The 18,293-nt window shown below is 33.7% G+C and overlaps 1 protein-coding gene and 1 long non-coding RNA gene across 44 annotated transcripts in view; one reads left to right on the top strand and one right to left on the bottom strand.

Moving 5' to 3' along the window:
* LOC114239888 (uncharacterized) overlaps nt 1–7,859 on the bottom strand; it is a 471,744-nt gene extending 463,885 nt beyond the window's left edge. For all 43 annotated transcript variants that reach the window (XM_089728042.1, XM_089728069.1, XM_089728068.1 and 40 more), the window contains exons 1-4: nt 7,681–7,859; nt 7,365–7,599; nt 6,725–7,282; nt 6,579–6,650 (exon numbers count right to left, since the gene is read on the bottom strand). In XM_089728042.1, coding sequence (XP_089584168.1) covers nt 6,579–6,650; nt 6,725–7,282; nt 7,365–7,575 — 841 coding nt within the window. In that variant the 5' untranslated portion in view covers nt 7,576–7,599; nt 7,681–7,859. The remainder of the gene's footprint in view (nt 1–6,578; nt 6,651–6,724; nt 7,283–7,364; nt 7,600–7,680) is intronic.
* A 1,484-nt stretch (nt 7,860–9,343) lies between these two features.
* LOC149502796 (uncharacterized) lies at nt 9,344–12,149 on the top strand. Its single transcript, XR_016323213.1, has 2 exons — nt 9,344–11,586; nt 11,893–12,149. It is a non-coding gene; the product is annotated as an uncharacterized LOC149502796 (long non-coding RNA).
* Nucleotides 12,150–18,293: the final 6,144 nt, after the last annotated feature.

Raw genomic sequence — 18,293 nt, forward strand, 5'->3', positions numbered from 1 at the left:
CGACGTGGATGGTGACTGGTGCTTGAGAATCACCAAGAGTAAATACGGGGGATCTGACATGACATGTTTCGGGCAACGGCAGCTTTGCTTGCCCGGTCACGGTCGGATAAGGGGGTCTGTACCATCATAATAGGTTTTCATATTTATACAAGGGAGATATGGGGAGAAAGTCTTTTCACATTACAGTATGTAGGAACTTGTTGTATTTGCATCTGGCAGGTTTTGATATTATTTAAATTTTAAAGAAGATTATTCCAAATTCAAATTAGGTAAATGTGTGAATTTGTTTATTTTTCGTACTGTCAAGATAAGTAATCTAATGACGAAATTCGATACATTTTAAAATTTTACTAAAAAAAAGGTAAAAATGCAACGCAAGCCGCGAAAAAAATTTGCGATGTTTATAGACCTAGTGCAGTGTCTGTGAGAATAGCACAAATTTGGTTTAAGCGTTTTCAATCCGGAAATTTTCATATCAAAGATGCACGTCGCTCTGGTCGCCCTATTACGGATAAAATGGATGCCATTTTTGAAAAAGTGGAGCAAGGTCGGGATATCAGTAGTTACGACGTAGCTGAAGAACTGGTAGTTGATCACAAAACAGTTTTAGCGCATTTGAAAAAAACTGGGCACACAAAAAAGCTCGATATTTGGGTACCTCACGAGCTCACTGAAAGAAACCTAATGAACCGTGTACTCATTTGTGATTCTTTATTACGACGTAATGAAACCGAGCCATTTTTGAAGAAGCTGATAACTGGTGATGAAAAGTGGATCACGTATGACAAGAACGTGCGAAAAAGGTCGTGGTCAAAGGCCTTTACCGACTGTGGCGAAATCCGGGTTAACTCGCAACAAGGTTATGCTGTGTGTGTGATGGGATTGGAAGGCCATTATTCATTATGAGCTGTTACCACCAGGCAGGGCCATCGATTCTGAACTCTACTACGAACAACTAATGAGATTAAAGCAAGAAGCTGAGAGAAAGCGGCCGGAATTAATAAACAGAAGGGGTGTAGTTTTTCATCATGATATCACACACGTTGAATCACTCAGCAAAAAGTAAGCGAGCTTGGCTGGGAGATGTTAATGCATCCACCGTATGTATACTCCTCACCTTGCACCTTCAGATTTCCACCTGTTTCGGTCTCTTCAGAATTCTTTAGGCAGTGTCAGGTTAACATCACGAGAGGACTGCTAAAACCAATTGTCGCGGTATTTTGATCAGAAGCCCCAAAATTTCTATAGCAATGGGATCATGTCCCTACCTACAAGATGGCAAAAAGTTATCGAATAAAATGGTATCTACATACTTTAGTTAAATGTAAATAAACTACATAATATATATTAAAAATGTTGCGAATTTTTTTAAGAAATGCGATAAACTTTTTCCCCTACCTATTATCTCCACCAACTCTTGCCCAGCTCGGTTATTGGCAATTTTATTTGAATAATTCTCACACTGAAGATCCCATACTGTATGTCTTTTCTCCACTTCTTCAATAAAAAATTCGGTGTCGAAGCAATCCATAGCGAGCTCACTTGCTGTGACGTACGAACCGCGCGGTGCCCGCAACGCAACTTACCTAACGCTGAAGAAAGACTCCCAGTAAAACAGAGACAGGAACGATATAGCAGATGCGGGGAATCCCCACATAGAATTAAAGTATGCGCGTTTTAGGTTATCTAGACTTTTCTGTTAAAATTTCATTTCGTGTCGTTCTTAGGCGTGTCTATTTTTTTTATTGAGATATGATAATTTAGGGCTAAATTTTGGGTAGAGGCTAAATCATTATTATGGAAACTAATCAGACAGAAAAAGGGCTAGATCTAGCTTCGAAAAGATTAAGTTGGCAGCACTGAAGACTCCATAGTATATCTTCTAAGGGCTTGAATAATCGCGCGGTTGAATGTCTGAAATAGTCTGAATGACTGAGAAATACTCACACAAATAAGATCCACCCGCGCGATTCTGAAACCTCGCGTTTCGTCATGCCTGAACTAGCGCTTATTTTGAAAGTTGCGAATACTTTAGGTTTAGTGATCAGACTATTAAGATATTATAATATTGTGCTAAGTAAAGCACTTTTGTCTCATTATAAAACAGAAGACAATCTACCATTATTTGACAACATTTAAGAGTTATGACGGTATTTGAAACCAATTTTGCTCAACACACAGGTAGTTTTTGCGGTTGCAAATTATCTTATCCATAAGGTTCATTTTCTTACACTTGCGTTGACTAGGCGACGAATAAAAAATCAAATTTGTCAAAGTTTAAAAAAAACCATTTTGATTTTCTTCAGAAACATAACTACTCAACAGGAAATTGGACGCCGCCTTATGATCTAGAAGATTACACTAGTTCGTAGTTAATAATCAGAAATCTCTAATTATGCACCGATATTACTCAATATTACGTTTTGGACGCCAGAATTAACCTACATTGCTATTTAGAGATGGTGCATTATTTAATTCACTAGACAATGATAAGACAAAAGGTGTGAAGAGTAGATTCAGATTCGCATAAAATACTCCGGTAGTTAGTAGGAAAGTACCTACACTGTGCCGTTTGAGTCAACCTAGTTCGGCCCACAGCATAGCCATACCTTTTAGCCGGTCTGGATACTTTGTATTAGAATTAAAAGAATGATCACAGTAGGAGGCACAAATTCAATAAATTTGAGAAAATAAAATGTTTATTAGCGTAAAAATCATTACGTTACCATCAATCTGGGTAACTTTGTGCCGCCATGCGAACGATTTTGTACGTAGTGTTTTAGTTTTACTGGGTATTAATAAAAAATATGGATTTTCCGTAGGTTTTAAACGTTTACAATTGAAATTTAAATGATTTTGCATATATTGATCCATGAGTGATGTGATATCATTAGTAGGTAGGTAGTAGAGTACGAAAGACGGTAGTTTCAATATTAAATGAGGATTCAGCTGTGGGTGATGGAAGATGATTGGTAGGTAGACGCAGTATGTCGATTTTTTGTTTGAAGGACCAGAAATAGGTGATAAAGAACAAGTAACACGAAAGTTAGTCACCGTGGAAGCTTCTAAAAGTTCTGGAAGGGCATGTTTGTGCATGTTCTTGACACATTCTTCGGCTTATTTTCAACTTTTACCCGGGTTAAAGTTACCTGTATTAGCACAAATATTCACCAAACGAATTAAAATCAAGACAAACACGTAAACAACTATTTAAATCATATAGATTTTTTTTAAACTACATCTGCAACCTTGACTTATTATAAAAGTACAAACCTTTGAAACTATTGAGTATGAATATAAAAACCTTTGCAGCGATGTTTCATTTATTACCTCCCTACCACTTCACAATCAACCTAAACAAAGAAAAGTTTTGTTGATTGATATCAAATTTTCGCGCGCTTTCTTCGTTCAATAATAAACCTCTTAATTAAAAATCATTATCTGAGCAATTAGATTTGGATACTGGATCATGGAACGGGGTGATTAACAACTGTAACTATTTTAATTCTACCGAAGAATAATAGCTTTGGCTCTTTTTTATAATTTTAACATGCCACGTTTTGCTAATTATAATGAATAGACCGATTTGTAATAATAAATAGAGGATAAATAAGTTCTTATAAAGGTCCTTTCAAACACACTTCGTGAATTTTACCGACAACCCTACTTAAAGCTTATTTTTTGGTAAACAGCTGTCATAAGATGGCGACCTAATTTATTTATATAAAAAATAAATCAAATGTTATCATAGGGCTTTAAATGTAAAAATACATCAAAATTGTGTTGCCAGTTCTTATTCTGGCAAAGCTACCCCGTTCTCAATATAACATTGGCCCACCATTTTTTGTCAATTTTGTGAGATTTTCACTCTTTCATGAAAAATCATTTAAATTTCAATTGTTAACGTTTAAAACCCACGGAAAATCCATATTTTTTTATTTATATCCAGTAAAACTGAGACAATACGTACAAAATTGTTCACATGGCGGGACAAAGTTACCCAGATGGACGGTATCCAGTTTGGAAATTATAGATCAGTAAAAAGTGAGTAAGTGGGCTAACGTTAAACGGAAAGCTAAGTTGTTACCCTGATTGACGGTACCCTAGTCTGCAAGATTTAAAATAAAATGCAGATGCACAGTTAAGACTGTGGTTACCGTAAAACGGGGTGAATTGACACTATATTGAAATTTACTTCATTTGTATATATGTTTTCAATAGTCAAAAGAACATTATATTGGTCTTATATCATGTCTCTTAGCTGTTTTAATAGTTTTCAGTCATCTAAATTAGCATTGGTTTCTATTGACTCGCAAATGGGTTCAATAGACACGAGGTATGGGGTGAAAAGAAAAAATGCTATGGTTGCCAATTTCCAAAGATTAAGTAGAGACCTGCTTAAGTAGCTAACGTAAGTGTGAAAAATAGGTAGGAATTTGCCATTCGCATATGCGGCAACAGCTTCATTTATAATATTTTCATCGTACTTTCTATATATTTTCCCTCTAGGATCAGGTTTATAAGCACGCGGCATAATGATTTGTACCTATAGCAGAAGATAATATTTATATAGGCGATGACAGTATTTATCTACCTACATAATTAGTAACATTGTACATAAGACTACGATTTAAATCCTAATTTGGAAGTTTGTAATTTAATAATACCTTGGAGCTCCCTCGGGCAGTGACCTATATATACATATAACAGTTCATCAATATCGTCCCCGAATCATATAATTCCCAAGAATTCTTAATTTTATAACAAAAGAAAATAATATTCTAATATAGCAGCCCTAACACATATTTTTCTAATCACCGCTTACTAGTTTCTATTGAACCCATATTACGTATCTTCCCCCCATATAGACCCTTCCCCGTATTTATTAACCTCAATCACAAGTAAAAAATGGCTTTGTTTACAATTCTACAAATATTTCGAAATTCACAACAAACGCCTATACCTTTGTATTAATTTGGATGACAAGGAACCAACGAATACATTAACAAATTGTGATGCCACAAAACAGTTCCTTTCACTATGAAAATAGTAAACTTTATAGGACCTCGTTTAACCTGCATCCAAAGGACTCACTGCGAGTTTTTTTAAAGTTGACAAACCTCACGTCAATCCAGTGTTGCTATTTCAAGAAAAATAATGCTGCAGTCTTAAAACAAATTTCGGAACGTTTTTCTTTCAAAATAGTTGGCTATAGAATGCAGAAACTTTTTTAGTTTTGTATCTATTGACCCTTGAGTTTTTATTCATCCCGTTTTACGGTACCTATTTACGAAGTTTGCCAACAGCTATCATAACTTACCTACACAGACCAAATCTCCCCTAATAAAATTTCCCGGCTTAGCACAGGATACATAGGTACTATACTTACCTTAAGCATACCCAACAGTCCAGTCCGCTATCGATTGATGAACCCTTAAACATTAGGTTAAACCCTTAAAACCTACGCTCCGGAGGGACAAACTTCGGGAGATTGAGACAACAGCGCAGTATGAAGCGCTTGCGAATGTTCATAAATTTTATAACCAGTAATCACCTGTGTATTCTGGGTTTATAGTAGGGTAAGCAACCACTTCTGGAATACTAGCATAAGCACTATCAAGCTTTGAAAGTTAGGATTCATATTTTTAACCTTCTCAATTTTGTTTTAGCTTTAGGGACAATTGCCGCGAACAAATTAATTTTCTCAGATTGATCAACCCAACCAACAATTTACCATTACTCTTCTAAATTACCTTTCGAAATTGGTATATACCTACATCGTGACAATGTAGTCGCTCGCATAAAAGCCACAATACGCCAGACATATTTCCTGCAATTTCCACTCAGAGCTTCGGCCACCGATAAGAGCCCATATAAAATAGCTATGGAGACAAGGAAATACATCTGCAGCAGTTGTAGCGGATGGCCAGTGTGCGGCGATACTTATCCTTAATCATGCAGATATTTAGTCCAGCGAACATACCCGGGCATCTAAAAACTTTTGCAGTCATCGAAGTTTTACCATAGCGTTAAGTTTGAAATAGAGATTGATTTCACATCACTCGCGGCAACATTCGGCGCCATGAGAGCTACCTCGTAAAAGTTCAGTCATGCTGAAATCTGGTTTGGCGCCAGAGCGCAGGCTTACCATTTACTGACCACCATTCTATTCACTGTACATAAACCTAAATACCATAATATCTTAACCAGACCGGCAACGCGTTACCTTAAAATCCATACCAACACACCTGTTAGAATTACGAATACCTTTTAACCTTTTTAAAAACCTTTTACCAAAGTTTTACCACCAGCTTTTAGAATGCTAGACAGTGTTTCATTGAATGTGATCATATGAAGCATTGCCTACTAAAATACATACCTGAAACATTAAATTAATTTAGTCTACTACAAACTACTTAGGTCTAACTTACAAATTTCATCACTAAAACTAATGACCTTCATGATCCTTGAGCTTAACATAGGTCCACTGATTAAAGAAGGATCATTCTGGCGCTTTTGAAGCGAACATCTCTCCGACGTATCGCAGAGTTGTTCTGTATAAGAAATTGCGAACCTACCTTGTGCATCGCCGACTGCTCCACCTTCACCTCCAGAAATATTAACATCTCCAGTTGCAGAACCATCAAAACCTGGAAAACACTTATTTTTGTAGAATTACAGCAGTTTATAATTATAGTTTGTATTCAAGAAACATTTAACATACCAGTCATTTCCATATTAGAATCGTCCTCTCCGTAATTAGTTTCGTCATTGTTAGTGCCATCTTCATCGTCATCCCACATACTCTCGTTAACAAACTCTGGTTCCATTTTGGGAGCGACAGCATTGTTCTCATCTTCGTCTGGTATCGTCACAAATTCGTCTTTTGCAGAACCAGAGGGACCTGCTTCCAGTGGATCTACGCATTTTCGTTTCGCTGGTCCACTTTGTGAGGAAGAAGAGTTATTTGATGCTATTGATGGCCTATTTGGCCTCTTAACGGCTACTGGAGTTGAGGAGGGCTTAGAATCTAGATCAGTCTCTAACTTAGTCATAACAGATTGTCTTTGTTGTGACGACCTGGGGCCTGGCCTCGAAGTCGGCTTTGGTTTGGATGGCGTGGAACTTTCTTCATTTTGATTACCGGTTAAACCTTTAACTTGAAGTTGTTCCGCTGTACTAATAAATGATGCTAATTCTTCTTGCTTAACATTAACTTCACCTTGATACATAAACTGTAATAAGTCTCTTAGTGCAGAATGACTAACATCTTTTAAAAATACTGAAACAAGGAAAAAATATTACGGAGAACTGTAAGCATATAAAGAAATAATGTTAGTGGTTCAAATACTCTCTGATCTTACCTATCGGATGTTGTGTTGGATTCATTTTGAACATTTCTTGAAAATAGGGAGAACATACTGATAGAACTAATTTATGTGCTTGCAATAACCTGCCTTCGGCAGCCAACGTTACGTCTACGAGATCTCCACGCGACAGCAGGCCATGAAAGCCTGCTGACATATTTGCGTGGAAATTGTTCCAGCATAGTGAAAATTGTTCGTCCGACGCCATGATAGCGACGACTCGACGTGGAACCTGAAACAGTTAAAAAGATACTGAGTGAACAGTAACTAAACACCATTACACAGAATAACTACACAAATGAACACTCCATACCTATCCTAAGCTTTGTACTTATAATTCCGGTAGGAGAAACATTTGAAAAAAATATAACTCAATGTTCCCAACAGAGCACTTTACACATTTCTGAAGTACGTCCTCCCCGTTTGAATGATGTTCTTGATCTGATGACGCAAAATCGACGTAGACTGTGTCGTCACAGCGACCATGCAGAAAAGTCATATTGGACGAAATTATTTTTTTCATTTACTTAGAAAATAGAGCAAGTCATCGATTTTTTTTGTAAAATAAGATACTTTTTGTATTTATTTTTATATTTCACACAGTTTTTTATAAATTTTATATCTAGTTTTCTTAAATTGAAATATTATCTTGACATTGGACCAACTAGTATGAGAACATGAGGTAACCGTACAACCCAATGTATGATATTTTAATATTTAATTTTCTAGAAAAAAAACTGTAATTGCAAAAATCAAACCTTTGTTCTTAAATTATAGAAGGAAAATTGTGTAACGTAACTTTTAAAAATTGTATGCTAATAGTACATACAAAAAAAAAAATTGCTTTAGTAAGTATGGGTCGGAACGGTGTGCAAAGGCTTTGATCATCTGGACACATATACGTGATGTTACATAAACAAATCTTTTTACAAAGCTTTTAAATTTGAAGTTTGAAAAACTAAGAACCTACGAATTTTTTAGAACTTTAGCTTCTAAACAATATTCTTAGGCTTTTTATAAAATTAAATAAGATGCTTAAATAAAGCATAATAAGCACAATAAAGATTTTATCTAATTAATTGCCTTAAGAGTTACAAAACGAGGTTGTTGCGTGTTTTTATAATGTGGGTTTACTAAAAATACATTATTAATTTGAACTAATGACATTTTAATTTCTCAATTATTCTAGAAAAAAGTGGAAAAAGAATATAAATATGGTAATTTTAAACTTTCTCATTTGGTATCCATATTTACATCCAACCAATTTTTATGCTACTTCCTCTTTTCTGTATCTTTAAAAGGATTTTAGTTTTCGATTAAGTCGATTATAAAAATGCCCAAGCAATAAAAATGTCAACTTGACAACCGCCGTGTTAAGATAGAGAAAAGGATGCTAAAAAGAGACAGAATCACTGCAATTATAGATTTAAAATACTGTGTAAGGAAAATAAACGCTAATTGGTTAGATTAAGGCTTAAAATCAATTAACAAGATATTGCACAGTGTGGCCAGGTACAAGAAAAAAACTGAGATTGTGCGTTTCCAATTTCAATCAAAAAAAAATTTTTTTTGTTGCTTAGATGGTTGCACGAACTCACAGCCCACCTGATGTTAAGTGGTTACTGGAGCCCATAAACATCTAGAACATAAATGCGCCACCCACCTTGAGATATAAGTTCTAAGGTCTCAGTATAGTTACAACGGCTGCCCCACCCTTCAAACCGAACGCATTACTGCTTCACAGCAGAAATAGGCAGGGCAGTGGTACCTAGTTACCTACCCGTGCGGACTCACAAGAGGTCCTACCACCAGTAATTACGCAAATTATCATTTTGCGGGTTTGTTTTTATTACACGATGTTACTTTTTTTTTTTTTTTTTTTTTTTTTTTTTTTCTTATTGATGCACAAAACAAATTACAACCAAAGAAATTATAAGTTTAAATGTTTAACATAACAATCTGGATTGCAATTCAAAACAGGTGCATACAGAAATTTTTTTACAACTGAACATATGCCTAAATACGATGTATACATACTCACATACGCTCCCACTCACACACACACACACACTCACACACATATGTAAGTTACTATCTGATTAAATTAGATCTAATGTATTATTAACTGGACAATATTAATTATTTGAGAATATGTTTAACTAATTTACAATATTTATAAAAATTACTCTCAAATATATCAAGATCAGTGTTGTCACGTGCCAACTCATTATAATGTCGTGCCATTCTAACAATGGGATTAAAGTATGAGATGTTATTTTTGTGAACTTCAAGTGCAAAAAGATTAGTGCAATGTGATCTACGCGCAGTATATCTGGTATTAAAAGATATTTGCGAAATTAAATCACTTGAATTTATTATATAATGTATGATTTTGTACAAATAGACTAAGTCAAAGTATTTACGACGAAGAGATAAAGATTCAATTTTGAATTGGGTTAGTCTATATTCATAATTAAGATTATTTCGACCTGGTTTCAAACGGTAAGCTAATATCCTAAGACATTTTTTCTGCACTCTTTCAATATCATCTATATGAACTTTATAATACGGAGACCATATTGGTGTAGCATATTCCAAGAGACTTCTCACAAGTGAAAAAAATAAGTATAATACCGAATGAGGATTCTTGAAGTCTTTGCTTGATCTGAGAACGAAACCTAAAAGTTGATTAGCTTTAGAAGTTATATATTGATAATGTGAATGGAATGAAAGTTTCTCATCAAAGATAATACCTAAATCTTTAGCGACAACGGACCTATTTAAGACACTATTGTTCAAAAAATAATTATTAATGATTCTATTTCGTTTATTTGTAAATGAAATAACAAAACATTTGCTACTATTTAAAAACATATGATTAGAATTACACCATTTAACTAATGTATCTAAGTCTTGCTGCAAAAGGGAGCAGTCAGCTGGACTTGAAATATTGTGAAATATTTTTAAGTCATCCGCATATAATAAATGATTACAAACTAAATATTCAGTTAAGTCTTTTACAAATATATTAAAAAGCAAGGGTCCAAGATTGGAGCCCTGCGGTACGCCCGATGTTACTGTGACAGGGGACGAGAGAAAGCCCTTCAAGGCCACCAACTGACTTCTCTTGTTGAGGTAAGAAGAGATCCAACGAAATAAGTTACCGTGTATGCCGTGCGAGACTAGTTTATGAAGTAGAATACGATGATTGACTTTATCGAAAGCCTTGGAAAAGTCTGTATAGACAGAATCAGTCTGGCCTCCGTCTGGCCTCCGTCAGTCTGGCTTCCTTCACCGTGGAAGTCAATCGTGAATATTTGTTGAGTACGTCGTGTATTTCATTAGAAAAATTGATACCCGCCTGCGGGATTCGAACACCGTTGCATTGCTACCTACATTATGCACCGGTCACTCACATTCGCACGAATACGCAAACCCGCAAGTGTAGGACGACATTTGCAAATGATTATGCAAAGTTTTCGCTGCATTCGTGGTTTTCCAAGATGTGTCGGTTTTTTAACAGACATCAAAGCGCGCGAACCGCGATCCTTCGCGTAGTCTCCCACACATTCGTGTGACCAGTTGCGCCCAGGATTGCGAAGGCAACGGACGTTTCGCTATTTTCATAAATCGTGACGTCTACTGTGTAGCGTATCCTCATCAAAAGAAATCCCATAAAAACAGCATGGCTATTAATGATGAAAGAATTCAAAACTCTCTTTCTCTTCAATGTCTTATTGACGTATTAAAAAGGAGGAGAAATTCGTGAGACATTCGTAAACAAGTGTAGGAGGAAGCGCAAACGGGTTCGCAAATTGAGTACCGAACCCATTTGCACAGCCGCTAAGTTTTCGAATGAATGTTTGGCGGCCCTTCACATGCGCGCAAACATTCGTACAATGTACGAATATTTGCGCGCATGTGAGCAATAAGTAGTTTAATAAAAGTACCGTCAAATACGCCAACTTTGCCACGAGGGAAAACTTTGCCCAAAACACACTTTCTAAGAAAATCAACTAATATCATAAAAGTACCAAACTTACTACAGCGATTATAACATTAGTAGAGAATCAAATATACCGGTGACATCACAGGATAGCGCGTGCGTTCCTAACTTGACACTGTTACCTGTCGGCACTTGTCAAAAAAGGGAAGAGTTTTTGCGAGCCAATTACTGTGAATTTTTTAAAGTAAATTGTGCATTATAACGAAAACACCGGTAAGTTTAATAAATTATTTGTTATGTTAAACAATATGCTTAGTATTTTGCTGATAGATTCGTTGCTGTAGCTCAAGTATAACAAAAGTTATGATGACGGGCAAAGTTACACAGAAATGTGCAGCCGCATCATTGTCAACATTGCCCAAAACATCTAGGGTTGACGCTTTGGTTTTCTTTTACGCAACTGTTAAAAAAAGAGTGTTATATTTTCAGGGTTCATGTAAGTATGTCTATAATGTTTATTGAGAATTGAGAATATTACTACTACTGTTGAGAATTTATGTATCCCTATGGATCTTTCAGCCCACAGACGTCCACTGCTGGACATAGGCTTCCTCCAAGTCTCACCAAAACGATCGATCCTGCGCTGCTTGCATCCAGTAGATCCCCGAGATCTTATTGGATCGGCAGTGCATCTTGTGAGAGGTCTACCCATGTTACGTCTCCCGGTACGCAGTCGAACTTGAGAACTTTGCAGTCCCAACTACACTTAAAGTCGCAATCCTTTTGGCTATGTACCCCAACTTGGATAGAATAAAAATATCTACAGAAGAAAAAAATATATATTTTATTATTTATTACCTATAATAATTCGCAATTTTGTATTTCAGAAGAAACAAACATAGATCGCGTATTCGATAAATAATGTCGAGACGTGAATTTAGGTCCAGGCAGTACAAAACTAATTTAGTTATCAGATTTTAAGTCTTCTGTTATAAAAATGAGTCTTTGATTTTATTTGATTGAAGTCTATAATAAACAACTGCACTTTAAAAATTGTTTATGTTACTCACCTATTGCGACACTCTGTGAAGATTACTCAAATGTGACAACCCAAGCACTTTTAAATAGCTACGTAGGTACCGTTTGTATGGGAAAGAGAAAAAATGTCAGGATAACATTGCCCTTTCATTTTAGTAAGAAAATATTTATGATATTGAGTAAACATTTTGGGCGATCGCTTATATTGCCAAAATGTTTTTATTGGTTCTTATGGCATTCATCTAAGTGTTATTGTTGTGTTAAAATTCAAGTTGGGTAATATTGGCCAAAAGTCTAGATAGCATTACCCGCCTTGAAAATTGTTTATATTATCGAGAAAACCATGACTAATGTTAAATTTAAGTAAACACATGCATGCATATGAACTTATTGTTGCCATAGATAAGCAAATATGTATTGGGCTACATACAAAAATCTTGAAATATCTAGTGTTATTTAAAAAATGTGGGCAATGTTGGTTAGTTTGACGGTAACTCTTGAAAAAACAAGGATTTTAATTTTTGCGGGAAAAATATTTCCAGCTTCAAAACCTTTTACGTATTAAGTAAACATTTTAAGTATATAAATAAAACATTTTAAGTATTCTCAAATACTGAAAATGTTTTATTTATATGTTTTATAAAATATTATTATATTAATGAGTTAATAAATCGATTTTAATTGATTGTAACTTGAGACATTAGAACTTATATCTCAAGGTGGGTGGCGCATTTATGTTGTAGATCTCATGGGTTCCAGTAACAATTTAACACCAGGTTGGCTGTGAGCTCGCCCACCCATCTAAGGAAAAAAAAAACTTTACTAGTATTGTTATTTAAATATGTACAACTAAAACAAAAACATAAAAAATAATATGTACCAGTAAAAAAAAATTTTGAAAAAATAAATCAACTATCGGTTATTTAAAAAACTAATCCATATATGAATTTAATGTAATTATTTTTCGTTATACTGATAGAACTAAATTTAATCTGACTGACTGACACTTTGCACTACTTTGCAGTTCGCTTGCTGCTTACGTTCAAAATGGATGTGTTTTGATTTTTCTTCGATTTATTTTACTGGCATTTTTTAATGGATTTTATCCTCCCTTCAACGACGACTTTGGCTCAGGAGTTAAGGATCAGAGAGAGCTACATTCGATTATGGATACCGATCAATAACATTTCATACTACGATTGAAAAACATTGTGTGAATTGTGGTTTTAACCTGACCGAGATTCAAAACCAAACATTGGATAAAAATACCTTAGGAACATCTCTCTTATCATAATTAATAAATTAAACATTAAGAAAAGACAAGTTCTTTAACTATCTCACAATCCGACACTTATTTATATAGAAAATGAACCTCAAAACTATTTTTTATTTTTATTTAATTTTTATAATAGTGGCATCAATTTCAATATATTTTTTAGATATCAGATACATTTAAGAATTTGAAACAGTCCATTTTTATAGTAATATTTGATGTCCATCTTGGGCCCAGCACACTATGGAGAGTGGGCATTCCCCTTTAGTTGTAAGTTTTCCTATCAAACATATAGACCAGTGTCGATAATTTTTAAAACCAAAAAAAATAATAGTATGATGAAACCCATTACAAAAGGAGGGGAATATTATAAAAATGAAAGGAAAAATAATATACGGGCGATCTGAGGTCGGGAAGGGGTTGGGGGGGTAGGTTTAGGGTAAAAAACGGTTTTTCTCGATTTCCGGCAAAACTAAAAGTCCAATGGAAAAAAGTCAAACGGCAAAGTTGTAGGTAATACTTAGATATATATAGATCTAACACTTTTGTATTTACACTTTTTTCACATAACCTCAAAATTTAAATGAAAAATTAAAAAAACCAAGTTTTTGGTTTTTTATTTTTATCTTTTTCAAAAAAAAATCTTTTTGCACGAAATTTGCTGAAAACTTACCTTTTTATGTCCCAAATACGCAGTAATTTATTTGATTAGAAATATTTATTTTTTCACCTTATTTTGAATTAATATCGAAAAAGGACCCTAATTTTTATAAGAAAATTCACCCGTCAAAATATCAGCTTTTTTCAAAAAATTGGTATGTTTTCTGTTCGTTGAAATCTCTTTTTTCCGATGGTGAAAAAAAATATATATGTTACTATAGTAAATCTTCTCAGAAAATGCAAAAAATCGAAAAAAAACTCGAATTCGAATATATTTTTTTAATTATTATATACAAATTTTTATTTTAAAATTTACACTTTAATTACTCGAAAAACATAAGATTACATGTTACATTGATAGAAAAAAATTGCAAATCAAAATATAATACTATAATTAACAAACAAATAAGTTAATAAAATTCATATTTAATAAGACATCTACAATATTTGGAGAAAGTTGTCGAATCTTCTTTAAATTATATGCGTAGATGCCTATTTATAACTATTTTTAGATAACTTATATACCTGAGTGACCTACGAAAAATTTTAGCACATCAAAAGGTATTTGAAATATATGAAATATACATGAAAGTCAGCCAAAAGTTAGTTATTAAAAAATAATAATCTCCTTAATTTTGCACAAACAAATTTAGTTACTCCCAGGAAAAAAAATATTTCTAAATACATAAAAAATATATTAAAAATCTATAAAAAATATATAAATATATATAAAATATATATCGTAAATATGTTTTAAATAACTAACTTTTGGCTGATTTTCATGTATATTTCATATATTTCAAATACCTTTTGATGTGCTAAAATTTTTCGTAAGTCACTCAGGTATATAAGTTATCTAAAAATAGTTATAAATAGGCATCTACGCATATAATTTAAAGAAGATTCGACAACTTTCTCCAAATATTGTAGATGTCTTATTAAATATGAATTTTATTAACTTATTGGTTTGTTAATTATAGTAGTATATTTTGATTTGCAATTTTTTTATCAATGTAACTTGTAATCTTATGTTTTACGAGTAATGAAATGGTAAATTTTAAAATAAAAAATTGTATATAATAATTAAAAAAATATATTTGAATTCGAGTTTTTTTCGACTTTTTGCATTTTCTGAGAAGATTTACTATAGTAACATATATTTTTTTTTTCACCATCGGAAAGTAGAGATTTCAACGAGCAGAAAACATACCAATTTTTTGAAAAAAGCTGATATTTAGACGGGTGAATTTTCGATTGAAAATTAGGGTCCTTTTTCGATAATAATTCAAAATAAGGTGAAAAAATAAATATTTCTAATCAAATAAATTACAGCGTATTTGGGACATAAAAAGGTAAGTTTTCAGCAAATTTCGTGTAAAAAGATTTTTTTTTGAAAAAGATAAAAATAAAAAACCAAAAACTTGGTTTTTTTAATTTTTCACTTAAATTTTGAGGTTATGTGAAAAAAGTGTAAATACAAAAGTTTTAGATCTTTCTATTACCTACAACTTTGCCATTTCACTTTTTTCCATAGGACTTTTAGTTTTGCCGGAAATCGAGAAAAACCATTTTTTACCTTTAACCCCCCCCCCCCCCCCATCCCCTTCCCGACCTCAGATCGCCCGTAAATTATTTTTCCTTCCATTTTTATAATATTGTCCTCCTTTTCTAATGTGTTTCATCCTACTATTATTTTCTTTCACTTTTCCTTCGATCAATAATACTACTAGATTCGCGATTAGCGCTTCAAAAACGGCCCGAAAAATAAGACCACAAATAAATTTGTGGTCTTATTTCAAATTAGTATGGTCCAATCATAGCCAACACTAAGACGTCAAAACGCTGCAATGCGCGTTCAAAAACTGAGTAAAAAACCACCGTAACACCAAGGTTTTGGAAGGAATATCTTTTTTTGGTAAATTTATATTATTAAGTGTTTTTCATAAAATAAGAAACACAATTATATTGTAAATAAAACACAATTTACGAATATTGTAATTGTTTGGCCAATGTTTGCAACAAGGCACCAACTATTGTAACAAACATCACCTATTCTTGGACAGGGAATGCATAGAGTAGTTTTGTTATTTTATAATGTTATTTTTGTTTGTAGATTTCCTAGTAGTCCCTTGTCGCTGTGCACAATGGATATATATTGTCGCGAAAGAAAGAGAAGAAATATAGAACCCTTATAAAAATTCTAGAATTGTTCAATGGTGGTGGCAAATCAATGCAAAAAAGTATTAAAAAAACTTTATATGTATGTGTAAATATTTTAAGCGTATATGCTGAAAAGGATTTGTTTTCTGGGGGAAACGAACACAGCCATAAAATAATCCTAAATTAAACTGATTATAGAAAAATTCATTGATATAAGATTACATTATATTTGTAAAAAAGAAACCGCTCATATAAAAATGACTTCTAAAAGACAGCTTTATAACAAACTGAATCTGTTTATAGGTAATTAAACCTACATTATTGTTTTAATTACTTCTGTATAAAGAATACGTGGAAAACATGTTTCGTGTTTCCTTTCATATTTTTTTTACTTTATTCAATTTTATTTTTTATCACCTATTTGTTGTAATAGCGGCAATGTAAAATATTATCTACTACTTTTTTCAATCGGTCAAAAATAGTTGCGACCATACAAAACAAACCTAAAACAAATATGTATATTCTGCAACTCTATGTCTTTCAATACTTACTGTGTTCTGAGCATTGAAATGTAATACCAAGAACTACATCTAGTTCCACAATACAATAAGCACGAAATTTTAAACAAATATTTTTAACCTTATAAATTAGGCTTTAAGTATCATTTTAGAATAAATATTTTTGTACTGATGACTTTTTATGTTCAAGTGACATTTTAAATTTATTCCATAATATTCTTTTTCTGACGAAAGGACCTAAATGCATATATTTTGCAATGGTAATTAAACTTTATGTTTTAGTATTAAGGTTTATAAGAAACTGAAGTCGTTAACATTATTAAACTTTTTTCTAAGAAATGAAGATGTTTTCGTGTCGGCAAACGTGGCCACTGGAGCGTCTTATTTTTGTTCCTGATCCTTAACCTAGTACTATTATTGATCGAAGCACTTTTCATTATTTTTAAAGGCTTCTACCCTGGTCTAATATAGCATAAAATTTATTTAACTTGTTTTTGGTCATTACAAAATTAACCGTTTCTTTTATTTATCGTTCTAGTGTGTTTGGTGAATTAGACCTCACTTCGATAAAGCGGCACGACACGAGAACCCTCTCATCGTGGCCGCCGGTAACTACATTCCCGATCCTGCGGACAGAATGGAAAGCAGTCGACGTCGCCCAAAACACGTCATCTCGGATCCACCCGATCCACTAACGGTGCTTTTAGGTAATTCAAGCACCGGTCACCGTTCTCGTCGAACCCGTCGCTTGCGACGAAGGGCTCGACGAGTAAATTAACTCTCAGACACAGCCCACTGAGTTTCTCGCCGGATCTTCTCAGTGGGTCGCGTTTCCGATCCGGTGGTAGATTCTGCGAAGCACGACTCTTGCTAGGGTTCGTGTTAGCAACATCGTCAGGTTTGAGCCCCGTGAGCTCACCTACTAAAGTTAGGGTTACGCTGATATAGCCTCTCAAGGCTCTCAGCTTAGGTAGGAAAAAAAAAAAAAAAAAAAAAAAAAAGGTGAATTAGAACTGTACAAGTAGACAGTACCCGGTTTTGATTTTCAGTATCCTTATTTGATTTTTATTTTACCGTTTTTTTAATTAAAGAATTTTCCATAATATCGCCATCTTAAAGTATGTAATCCGTCTTTTCAGAAAATATTGTTTGTTTATTTTGGCTAAAACCGAAACACACATAAGTAGGTACTTTTATTTTTATTTTTTATTGCTTCGATGTGTGGACGTGCTCACAGCCCACCTGGTGTTAAGTGGTTACTGGAGCCCATAGACATCTACAACGTAAACGCGCCACCCACCTCGAGATATAAGTTCTAAGGTCTTAGTATA

Source organism: Bombyx mandarina, chromosome 06 (genome assembly GCF_030267445.1).
Source record: "Bombyx mandarina strain Sakado chromosome 06, ASM3026744v2".
Classification (NCBI taxonomy): Eukaryota; Metazoa; Arthropoda; class Insecta; order Lepidoptera; family Bombycidae; genus Bombyx; species Bombyx mandarina.